This window comes from Camellia sinensis, unplaced genomic scaffold (assembly GCF_055761805.1).
Source record: "Camellia sinensis isolate YWXY unplaced genomic scaffold, ASM5576180v1 Unanchor1, whole genome shotgun sequence".
NCBI lineage: Eukaryota > Viridiplantae > Streptophyta > Magnoliopsida > Ericales > Theaceae > Camellia > Camellia sinensis.
In genome coordinates, this window is record NW_028128987.1 from 16,020,001 (window position 1) to 16,032,431 (window position 12,431).

The window sequence follows — 12,431 nt, forward strand, 5'->3', positions numbered from 1 at the left end:
ACTACAGCATATGGTGGACCTCCAAATCGGAACATCACGGTAGCCTTCCGCTTCAGCTCCTTGTTTTCCGCCTTCAGCACACTTATCTCTGCTCGCGCATCCTTATACATGCGCTGGAGCAGAGCCAGTTGGCTGTTTAAATGCTGCACCTCATTTGTCCTACTCTGCAGCCGGTGCGACAAGTTTGTGACTGCCGTCATCGTCTCCACACAGGACTTCAAAGTATACTGATTGGCTTCAATGTCCGTTTGCACTGCCATTTTTTGCTCCACCGACCGCATCGGAAAGTTCAACGGAGCAAAACCAGAGGTGTTTGGTTGAGGTTCACGGGCCACCGCACCAGTTATCTCTCCTGTTGACTCGTTGAGGTCGGGAAAGAGAGTGAGCAGACCACGGGAAGAAGAGGCCATGTTCTGGGTAGCTGAACGGGAAGAAGAGGCCATGTTTTTTGGGTTGCTGAGTGTTTCCGAGAAGGGTTGGATACAGAGTATTTACAGATTGTTTCAGAATGACAAGTTCAGAGGTTTCAGTCTGGTTTGGTTTCCACCGCCTCCGCATTGGTTTATATTGACACTGACGACGCGGCCGACACGCCGCTCTGTCGCTCACGTGCCTCGCCGCGTCTCCGGCTCAACTTTTGATGGCTCGACGCTTTCTGTCGGGCACGACTTTTGATGAAGTGGGCGCGCCTTTTGAGGGCGCAACTTTTGATGGCACGCCTTTTTATGGATTGGGCACGCCTTTTGATGGCACGCCTTTTGATAGATTGGGCACACCTTTTGAGGGTGCGACTTTTTAGGGGTCCGACAAGACTCTGTAAACTGTCCCGACATTGATTTCGGTTAGTTTCTACAAGGGTCCAGCAAGACTCCGTAAACTGTCACAACAACTATCACAACATTGTCTGTTACAACGGTCCGACATGACCCCATAAACTGTCTTCTACATCGGTCTGACACAACCATCCAGTGTCCTCTACAACGTTATGACACGACCATACAGTGTCTTCACCATCGGTCTGACACGACCATACAGTGTCTCCTATCCTCTTTTCTTTTATGTATTCGTCTATTTTCTTGTTTTGTTACTCTCTCCAAACTCAAGTTGGCTAGTTCCTATCCCCCTTGAGTTTGCGGGGGGCTGTTAAAACCTATCACCTACTCCACTAAACCTAACCCACTACACCACTACCACCTCACCTACTCCACTAAACCTAACCCACTACACCACTACCACCTCCACTTCACCTACTCCTTACCTACTACACACTCACCCTCTTCTATATATAGGAATCATGAATCATTGTAATAAATATCAAAATCAAACAATCAATAATACAATCATTTCTATTTATACATTAAATTTCTACACTATTGAGTGTGAAACGAAGTCCCTCATCGATTGGGTACAAAAATAATGTGCAATATGCAAGTGTCACCCTCACCTCAAAAGCTAGCTTTTGGGGTTGAGCATGCTCACTCGGCAGCACCTGCCACGTGTAGGCCAAGGATGCACCCTACCCATCACTAGGTACTTAGGTTCTTATACCATTTTACATGGTCTAAACCGTGTAACATTGAGAACTGCTCATTTTTTGTTTGCCCAAGGTCAACACCTCGATGTGGCATTCCAAGGAAGAACTAGGTTACATGATGTGGTCTCCTTCAGTGCCTTTCTATACAAAGTCCTAGCATTAGATGTGTTATGTGTACTTCTCAGGATGAGGAGAGGCTGAGCCATGAGTTGAAGCACATGATGCTTAGTTATTTAAACCACCCCCCCCCCCCCCCCCCCAACAAGAAAAAAAGGATGTTACTCCCTTTCTATCATGTCATGTGTAGATTCTACATGGGATGTCTACAAGATAGGTTTTTGCCTTAGTTGGGACCTCTGTTATTTACTGCACTTGCATTTGATTTTACCTCGACACTTTCTGGTGTTTCTGTATCTAAAGCCAAAAATAAAAATAATAAAAATTTAATAGAGTGCTGAGTCTGCTGATCCTGTTGTACTATGTGAATCACTCTTTTGACTTGGTTTCTGAGTCATTTCAAATCTGATCCTATTGTCAATGCCATGTCATTATATTTGGCTGTCCACTTTCTGGGCTTGAGACACTGCTGTATGCATATAATTGCATCGTGGTAGTTTAAGGTTTTGTTATTTATTTTGAATCCTTAATATACAAATTTAAGAAGTTCTTAGTATATCCCTCTCTCCCCCACTCCCAATTGTTATCATGTGTAAGTCATTTAGCAAAATTCTGAACACTAACCGTGTTGATCATTCATTGAAGATAAGGGAGATGTAATAGATGCTGAAACAGGGTCTCAGGAAGATGATATTCTTATGCAGGATGAGATCTACAAATCCTGTCTAGCCAGCATCAAGCGTGTAAGTTACTATTTTTTGTAATTGTCATTCTATCCCCATCCCCACCCAACTAAAGACACAAAAGGGGGGCCGGGGCAAAAAAAAAAAAGAACACTTATCTCATTGAGCCATGGATGTCCTTCAGGAGGAAGAGACCGTTATGTGCGAGAGGGATCGATATGAACTAGAGAAGGGAAGGCTTATACGTGAAATGAAACGTATACGAGATGAGGATGGAAGTGTCATTCTATCCCCATCCCTCTCTCCCCCACTCCCAATTCTTTATTTTGAATCCTTAATATACAAATTTACTATTTTTTTTTCTTTCCCTAATTCCATTTATCATTTATGAGTTAGAACATATTCACTGTGTACCATCCAAAGACAGCTTCTTGGTTTTAAGCTTTGATTTGTATTTTTCTGTACCTTTCCTCTTTCCGCTTTCTATATGTTCTTACCTGTTGCTAATTTAGCAGTCAATTGATCATTTCTTGTCCTGTAAATTCAGGTATCTGCCTCCGGAATGCTTTGAGCTAAGCAAGACGCCTCTCATATCTTCTAAGGTCAGTGAAATCAAACTATATTTTCATTTGTGAGGACTATATTTTCAATGCATCCCGATACCTAATAGTTGTCCCCTTTGAAGTATCTTCACTTTAGATGGAAGTGTTAATGATTTCTGTGTTTCACATGCTCAATTTAACAGTTCATTTTCTTAGGCTAAGGTTATTCCTAACATTATATTTTTTTTTGGCAAAATAGGTTGATGTTTGGTCGGCTGGTATTCTACTTTACCAAATGCTGTTTGGCAGACGTCCTTTTGGGCATGACCAGTCACAAGAGCGAATTTTACGCGAAGATACTATTATCAAAGCTCGCAAGGTGGAATTCCCTTCCAGACCTGCTGTCTCAAATGAAGCGAAGGTGGGTTCTTCCAATTTGTTCATTGCCACTCATTTGGATTAGTAATTTTTTTTTTTTTTTTTTGGTGTCCTGTTTCCAACCAAAGTAAAAAAAAGAAAAAGAAAAAAGAAAAAGGCAGAAAAGGTAGAAATAAAAATAAAGACAAGAAGAAGGGAACGGAGAAATAAAAAAAAAAAATAGTTTTCTTTGACATGGCAAATTGCTCAGGAAGTATGCTAGTTTCTTCAATACAATTCCTCACATCTCTTTGATTTTCTGCAGGATTTTATTCGGCGATGTTTAACATATAATCAAGCAGAGAGGCCAGATGTGTTGACTGTTGCTCAAGATTTGTATCTTAGATACACAAAGAAGTGAACATGATTACCGACTAGCCTAAGGGTCGTAGGCCTGAGCGGGAAGGTAAAAGAAGTTTTTCCTCAATCAAGTTCTGAATTAAGAAGAAGAACCACAGTACTTGCAGGGGATTTTGTATAGTTGTAAAGCTTTTGTTATTCCCCTCCCTGCTCTTCTTGCCCAAAAAATAGGGTTTCGGATATTCTTTTTATATAATTTGTGTTCTTATTGTTTTGTTTGTTGCTGCAAATGGTTGTACCTTTTTCTATGAAGAAGAGGGAAAAATATGGAGTAGACTCAATTGAAAGTTTGTTTTTTTCGTTTGTTTGTTTTATTTAATTTTTGCCCAATTTGTGTTTTAGTGATACCATTACTCAAATCACTTATAAAAGTTCAGCTTACCATCACGAAAGAGGCTTCTTTTATTAGGGGTTTTAAAAAATAAAAATAAAAAAACTAGTAGAACGGACCTATCTGGACCAGTGGTCTAGTTGATTATGGTTTAATTCCCAGATTAAGGTTCAAAAGAACCAAATCGAACCATTTCCTATTTATATGGTTTTTTTTACATTCCATAGATTATTAGAAATTGCTTTTATACAGTACTTGATATATTATATGAAGAATTTGATGTTATCATTGCACATTTTATAAAAGTTGATTTTGAGAGTATGTATGCTTATTATGATATGTATGTATTTTTGATGTTTTTGTTGGTAGAATTAGTATAGATATACAAATGAATTTTATATTGCAGAACCAAACTAGTTTTGCAGGGTTGTACTGATTACGTTTCAAAAGTTTTATGGTTAGGTTTAGTTTCTAAATTATGATAATCATGAAGACCGTTTTACGTTTTGATCCGCCTTAAAATCAAACTAAATCGATCCGGATTAATTACATTTTGCTGCTCTGTAGTTTACCTTCCATGTGTCACCGTTACATTGGTGGACAAAAAGTACTTATGTGGCACTTAAAAGAGATTGTTGCGTGTGCATTATATTAACATTTTTTGTCAGTTTATATAATGACGGTTTATGAAAGTTAACATTACAACTTAATCGTAAGTGTAGAGCGTTAATTAATATAATTGAAAAATTAGTGACCAATGTAGGATTGAGGGTACAGATTAAAACCCAAAAGAAGTGGAAAGTGAATTATGGTAGGCTTGAAGCATTGTGGTGAGAAAAGGAAGATGATTACTAGGTTTTGACAATGCCTTCCCTAGATAGTGCGAGTAGGGTTTTGAGAATACTCATTCTAGCTTTTGAAATTGTAACTGAAACAAGTAAAATCAATTCTTCAGCGAGTTATCTTCATCGTTGGTTTACAATGTTTGATTTCTTTGAATTATTATAGATAAACTCTCGTTCTTTCTCTCACACCTATATATATGGGATATCAAAAACCAATTGTTCCGATTGTTCAATGGCAAAAAAAGATTATTTATCACCGATCTACCATCGTTTCCTGCGAGTTCACCATTATCTCCATGGCCGATCTAACATATTTGATATAAACCCCTTTTCTCTCTCTCAACTCTTACATATTCACTATCTAATTATCTTACATATATGGTAGAACATATATATTACAATAGAAACTCAATACATACCAAACTTGAAAGGAATATTCATATCCACAAAAAATATCAAATGGAATATGAATTTATTAGGCCAACTCTTTCAAAATCTAAGAATTAATTGGAATATAAGAATATACACTGGATCTATTAGAAGTCTATGAAACATGATTTTTCATCAAATTTTCCTTATTTATAATTGGAATTCCTATATTCTTACAAAATTTTTGTCTTAAAAAAAACAAATAAGCAAATATGCAGGGGCTACTAATTGGATCTTGATCTTGTGTAATATCTATTTTTTCATCCAGCCATTATCCAATGGTTGATCAATAGTTAATTCAATGATCAAATTTTAACAATGAATCATTATCAATAATGGCGGCTAATTAACTTGCTCACTGTGTATCCGTTTGGAGACTGGAGTTTGTAGGTAAAAAATTTAAAAATTATTAAAAATTATCATATTATTTTTTTTATAAAAAATAAAAAAATAATTAAAATAGTAAATTGGTAAACAAGTTGAATTTTCTCCAAAACTATATATTCCTTAGAAAAATAAATAAAATGTGACTTGTTTCCTATATTAAAATTATGAAAATAGTTGAGTGTGAACCACATATAAAAAAGCGTCATCTCCTAGTTCCTGAAGAAATATATTACTCTGTGTGTGTGTGTGTGTGTGTGTGTGATGGCGTTTTCATTATCTTGTGCGGCCACCTCATCATCATCATCATCATCATTATCAGCGTGGTGGATTCCACAGTATTTGAAGCATCGTAACGAGGATTCATTTGTGGAATTCAAGAATTGCAATCCAAGGCAGCCGAAGAAGAAGAATGTAGTACTAGTCGGAGTATCAATATTCTCCATTAAATCTGAATTAAAAGACTACTCATCTTCATCATCATCATCATCAGAAGAAAGTAGAAGGAAATCAAGGAGGTTGGAGATAGGGTCTCCAATTATAGTAACAGAAGCTCCCAAAATGATCAAAACTGCCACCGCTGTTCCTTGTCTCAGGCTTAATTCTGGCTTGGTCAACCCTGGCGATGTTGGCAGGTACTCCCTCTCTCTCTCTCTCTCTCTCTCTCCCTCTCTCTCCATTTATATCTTTCCATGTCAAGGGTTCTCTGTCTCCATATTGTATATTTCTCTGTTTCAAATTCACATTTAAACTTAATCATTACCATAATGACAAAATTATCTGACACCATTGTATTTGTTCTAATTCAACTATAAAAAAAATTTAGGAAAACATTGATATGGTAGGATAAATTATAGGGGTATAAAAGTTAAAATTATCGTGATTAGAATAAAATATGAAATTGTACCACTAATGAGTTTAAAATTAAGAATTCATGTGCGAATTCTAAAAAATATCTGACCCGTTGTCATCTTTCGTGACATAATCATTCTTATCCAATTCTGGGTAAAATTCATGGTAAAAATTATGAGTTAGTAGCTTTATTGATTGTGAAATGAGAAGTGAAAAAAAATAAAAAATAAAAAAAAATTGTGCCTATTTACCTCAATTGTGCCTATTTACCTCAATTATTTGCCTATTATATGCAGAATTGTGTCAAGAAAGCCAAAAGATGTATGGGCAGTTCGTCTCACCATTGGTACTTATCTCATAGATGGCAAATATTTCAAGCCCTTGGATCTTGAGGATTGATTCACTTCATTGTTTTACTATATATTCAATGTATACGTGAATTTTCATGGGGATTCGTATGGTCTTCTTTTAATTTTTTAAATGATTCTTTGTTGTATTTTACATTTGTGGTTTTTATCATGTGAGGTTTAAAAAAATACAATAAACTTCACTTCATAAGTTTAGTATAATTATTGATTTTTCTTTTAGTAAAACCAAAGTAATCAAAATTAATTCAGATAATTTGTAGACGCAGAATAAACAAGAATAAAACATATAATTTAATATATAAGAGATGATAATATAATTTTTTTATTTATTTATACTTGTAACAAATTACTGATGAAAAGGAGACTGAATGTTAAGTAAATTAAAATTTTAAGGAGATTTAGTATAATTATACCAAATTTATTTGGTTCGATATACTTTCTCTCAAGAAGATCAGTATAATTTACCCTTAAAAATAAAAGGTGTTAGATGATGTTCATTGAATGTTGGACCATTTGTGTTCAATATGATATACTTTCTCTCAAGAAGATCAGTATAATTTTACCCTTAAAAATAAAAGGTGTTAAATGATGTTCATTGAATGTTGGACATTTGTGTTCAATATGAGGCACGGGGTGATTATAGCTTATTTTAATTTGAGAGTCTGTGCCAGATTGTTTGGTGCAGTTTCTATTTATAGCTTATTAGACAGAAATAACTTAAATAAGTTGAAAAAAGCTGATTATTTGAAAGTTGGGGTAGGGGTGCTTTTAGTTTCTACTTTCTGATTATCAGCTTTTAACTTAAAAAAAGCTTCACGACTGTTTGTTATAGTTTTTGGAGATGATTATAGCTTATTTTGATTTGGGAGTTTGTGCCAAATTGTTTTGGTGCAACTTTCTACTTATAGTTTATTAGATAGAAATAACTTAAATAAGCTGATTATTTAGAAATTAGGGTACATGTACTTTTAGCTTCTGCTTTCTAATTATTAGTTTTGAACTTAAAAAAAACTCCACCAAACAAGGCGAGGGCCACACTTACTTGCCAAACATAAATATCTGTCAATGTTGTCACAAATTAATCTCATTATTAATAATAAAATTAATTATGTTAATGTTATTTGAGCACTTGGTTTAATTAAAAAATTCATATAAAAAATAATAAAATTTCAAATATTATAAAATTTATTCTCAAGGGATTCATATTCTTTTAGAAATGTGAGATTATCGTAGGGCTTATGGGCACGAGTTTCCTATAGTTTGAGAAAGTACTTTTAACTTAAGTAATAGGAGTCACTTTCATTTTCCATTTCAATTTGTTTCAAATAGTTGAATTATGAGAATCCAAAATTATATTTTCTTACCATCCAAACTAAGCTTATTAGTAGATGGAGTGGTAAGTTGATACCATTTTTCTCCCTTCAAAAATTACTTTAAAATACCTTGTTTTTTGAGAATCCACCCTGATTTTCAAATATTGTTTTAATCATTACTCATTTAATGATCGTAATTTTATCTTATCTAGATCTAGTGACTCATGTTAATTTAGATAGTTAAAGTAGCATAACAAGAAGCCCAAATTCTTCAGCAAGGACTACACTGCTTTGGGACCAGGAAGAGAAGGGAATGAGCTCGGGTGGCCTCATTTCGCCTTACCAACCCTAGGGAAAATCCAACTAGCCTTTCAAACTAGTACATTTTGTAATTGACTCAATAGCTTCTTCAACAAAAATTGGTTATTCGATAAAGTTTTGAATGATTTTCTAGTTAGATTGTTCTTGCACATTCAACGTCAAGTCTAGAACAAAAACAAAAAATTACAACTAGTCCAATTTTGCATCCGTGAACGAAAAAAGAGCTCAAATCGCTATATGTAGCCTACATCGGATTAGTGGTCAATCCAAAATTGAAGGGGAAGAGTGGATCATAATGTGGATCCCCAAAATTCATTGGGAGTTGATTCACATTCTTGAGCCAAGTCTGGGAAAGTACATCAGTCACGCCTTTGCCTTCACTTCCTGGTAGCCACGCAGCAACAAGAGCATGAATGGAGGGGAGGTAAGGCTCGATCACAAGAGGCCGGCCAGAGATGAGGACGACAACACATTTTACACTCCCGCATACGTTGGTAATTGTGTCAGGATCGGGTTTAGGAATCGTCAAGTTCAAGTTGTCTCCATGAAACTCAGCATAAGGTGGCTCTCCCACAACAACAATTGCATAGTCAAAGTTTTTGGACTTGGCAAAATTTCCATCGGGGTTCTCCTCGTAGACAACTTGTGTGTTTGAGCTGACTGCAGCTTTGATGGCGTCTAAGATGGTAGTTCCTATCCATTATAAGATGATAATCTCTTGTTAAAAAACTAAAATAAAAGTATTTTCAAAGAACATAAATCTTGAAATTGACAATTAGGATACCGGTAGTTAGCTTGTTGCCACTCATCCCCTGCCAAGTAATAGTCCAACCACCACATTGAAGACCCAAATTGTTTGCATGACTACCGGCAACTAGGATACTTTCTGCATTTTTGGGGAGAGGAAGCAAGGGACTTTCTCCATTGTTCCCGTTCTTCAAGAGCACGAGTGATTTCCTCACGGCTTCCCTTGCTAAATCTCTACGAGCCTGTTCTATTAATGGTTATTGTTTTGTTTTGTTTTTTATCGTATCGAAGACAAGAATAGTTCAAAAACATTTAACAAATAAAGGGAGAAATAAAGTGCGAATTATTAGTTCACTAACCTGACTTCCAAGATGATTAACTAGGCTAAAATCCGCCAATGGATTCTCAAAAAGGCCCATAACAAACTTGACCCTCAAAATCCTTTTGACAGCATCATCAATACGACTCATGGGGACAATATTCTTTTCAACTAAGGATGTCATGATATCAATGAAGTCCGTATAGTTGGAAATGGCCATGATCTATAAATTAAAAAAAAAAAAAAAACCCGAGCAACGTTGGCTTCAAAGTCAGAACTCATTTTCACTTATTAGAAAGTATTGTTTCTACGTAGAAGAGACTACTACCCATGTCAATGCCCGCTAGAATTCCCTTTTCCACAGAGTATGTGTAATTTGCAAGGACCGGAGTGGTGATCTTGTCAATAGCTTGATAATGAGAGATGACAAAACCCTAAAAATTTTAACAAATAACTAGTTAGAACTGACTTTTTTGAACTATTATGAACTAGCAGTGTTTTCGTTTCATCAAAATACTACTGAATATACCCTAAATTTAAGGGTGTCCTTGAGGAACCCGGTAACTAGATCACGATTAGCGTGCATTTTCACTCCATTCCAGCTCGAATAAGACACCATGATTGTTCCCACGCCGTTAATGATGGAGTTGTAGTATGCAGGCATGTGAATGCTTAGCAACGTGTGCCAGTCAGTCACGGTGCTGTTTTCATCGATTCCCTTGACTGTGCCACCATCACCCACAAAGTGTTTTGCACAAGCCAAAACTTTATCCCTTTATAAGATTGAAAGAATAATTGGGAATTATGTAAGCGTGAAATATTTATGGTGCGCGAATATCAATAACAAATTATCGAAAAAACAAGCAATTAGGTCCCAAGATAGGCTTACTTTCCACCAACATAAGGAACACCCTTTCGAATAGGGTTCTCCCCTTGTAAACCGATTACCATTTCAGACATTGCTTGTACAATTTTGTGATCCTCGCTATAGCTTTCATAGCAACGACCCCATCTTGGATCTCTGCATACCTGTTTTATAAATGTTTTTTTAGGATCAAACATTAGATTTTATTTTTTGCAATTCCACTAGTCTGAGAAGCTATTATATTTGGGAACATTGGTTTCTGGATCTGAATGCATGTATGCATACCGCAATGCATGGTGCAAACGCATAAGGAATGCCAGTAGCTCTAACTTCAAGAGCAGTGGCAACACCAATCCTCTTCACAAGTTCTGGATCCCTGCAACATGACGAGTCTATCAATACAATTGTACACACTGTGACAAAATATTTGATGTAGCTCCTGCTTACAATTTTTGAGGCAGAAATAACTTAAATAAGATAATTGTTGAAAATAGAGAGATGTGCTTTGAACTTCTGCATCTGATTATTAGTTTTTAACTTGCTAAGAGCTGCACCAAATAAGTCTACACATAGCTAGTATGTTTCCACATGATTAGTTAAATTGTTTTGTTCAACCTGACTCTTCAATGTGTTTGATACCTACAAATTAAAACCCATATGCCCAATTGAGCACTTAATGCATATAACAAACGTAACAAACATATTTACTCACAAATATGCAGAAAAATGAATCAATATCATCATCATCATCGTCATCATCATCATCCTCATCATCAACTAGATTTTAAAAAGTACTTGCCTTGTTGCTCCAAGACCAATGTTATGTGGGAAAATTGTGGCCTTATAGACATTGTTGTGTCCGTGCACTGCATCGATTGCATAAATCATGGGAATTCCAAGCTGGCTTGAGAGCGAACCTCGCTGAAACTGATTCACCATGTTGACCTAGTCCTCGGCAGAGGCCTCATTACGAGGAACGCTTCCTCCAGCGCTTAGTATGCTACCAAATGCATAATCCCTCAACTTCTCATGGGTGGCATTGGCCTTTTCTATCCGTATCATCTGCCCAATCTTCTCGGCTAGAGTCATCCGGTTCATGAGGTCACGGATTCGAATGTTAAGGGGCTGTTTGGGGTCCTTGTATTTGGTGTGTTCTGATTTTGGTTCTGCCATGGCTGTCCATAGGCATAATATGAATAGGAATCCCACTTGGGGAAGAATTGAGACCTTTGGTGCCATTGTTGTAATTCACAAACTTGTTTCACTTTCTAAAGTCAAAAACATAAAATCAAGATTCATATTGATCAATTGGATGGGAGTGAAAGAATGTAATGACAGTGGTGCAAACGTGATGCATTTAATCTAATTTTTGGTGATTTGATGAATGAGAATTTTTTTGTTTTTGTTTTTGTTTTTGCAATTTGGTGTATGCAAACAAATATCACACACACACACACACACACAAAAAAAAAAAAAAAGCCCTGATCTGAAGAAGAAGGAGAAAAAAGTAATTCTGATGAAGAAAGAAAAGAAAAAAGGCGCAAATGCAGCGGATTTACAATTTTACATATAATTTTTTTGGCAATTTGATAAATGAGAGGAATGGGTTGAATTTAAAAATTATTAGCAGTTATTAACTAGGGCAATTAACAAAATGAGTAGCATGACAAAACTTCAAAATTGTAATGAGAGTTATTTACTAGAGCAGATAACCATATGAGCATTTTTGAAGGAAAAAAAAAGAGTGAAAATTTTAAAATTGTTATGACTTGTGTGTTTTATATAATTGAGAGTGATTCTGATGAAAAATATGACACACACAAGATACATTGAAACCTATAATACGAAATGTGTACATGTTACACATGTATGTAAAGAATTGGAACATGAACATGAGCGAAAGAGAAAGTCAAAGAACAAAACAAAGAAAAAAAAAAAAAACTGCATTCAACATAGTAGAGTAGAACACCCCCCCCCCCAAAAAAAAAGAAAAAAAAGAAAAAG

The 12,431-nt window shown here is 35.8% G+C and overlaps 2 protein-coding genes and 1 pseudogene across 3 annotated transcripts in view; 2 read left to right on the top strand and 1 right to left on the bottom strand.

Moving 5' to 3' along the window:
* LOC145789074 (serine/threonine-protein kinase TOUSLED-like) overlaps positions 1–3,952 on the top strand; it is a 14,343-nt gene extending 10,391 nt beyond the window's left edge. Inside the window, exons 12-16 of the mRNA XM_082910630.1 lie at positions 2,297–2,394; positions 2,519–2,785; positions 2,882–2,936; positions 3,136–3,297; positions 3,559–3,952. Coding sequence (XP_082766756.1) covers positions 2,297–2,394; positions 2,519–2,725 — 305 coding nt within the window. The 3' untranslated portion in view covers positions 2,726–2,785; positions 2,882–2,936; positions 3,136–3,297; positions 3,559–3,952. The remainder of the gene's footprint in view (positions 1–2,296; positions 2,395–2,518; positions 2,786–2,881; positions 2,937–3,135; positions 3,298–3,558) is intronic.
* Positions 3,953–5,637: 1,685 nt separating this feature from the next.
* LOC145814284 (uncharacterized) lies at positions 5,638–7,052 on the top strand. Its single transcript, XM_082910929.1, has 2 exons — positions 5,638–6,277; positions 6,791–7,052. The coding sequence occupies exons 1-2, from the start codon at positions 5,907–5,909 to the stop codon at positions 6,891–6,893; spliced, it is 474 nt and encodes a 157-aa protein (XP_082767055.1). The 5' UTR covers positions 5,638–5,906; the 3' UTR covers positions 6,894–7,052.
* Positions 7,053–8,552: 1,500 nt separating this feature from the next.
* On the bottom strand, positions 8,553–11,826 carry LOC145814285 (uncharacterized; annotated as a pseudogene). The gene is made up of 8 exons (XR_014357622.1): positions 11,227–11,826; positions 10,713–10,803; positions 10,452–10,591; positions 10,092–10,335; positions 9,874–9,996; positions 9,603–9,785; positions 9,281–9,485; positions 8,553–9,189 (listed from the first exon to the last, which is right to left on the bottom strand). The product of XR_014357622.1 is annotated as an uncharacterized LOC145814285 (transcript).
* Between the last annotated feature and the right edge of the window lie 605 nt (positions 11,827–12,431).

Coding starts and splice junctions, on each gene's coding strand:
- LOC145814284 (XM_082910929.1), top strand. CDS start 5,907: ATGGCGTTTTCATTATCTTGTGCGGCCACCTCATCATCATCATCATCA. Junction 6,278..6,790: donor AACCCTGGCGATGTTGGCAG/GTACTCCCTCTC, acceptor TATTATATGCAG/AATTGTGTCAAGAAAGCCAA.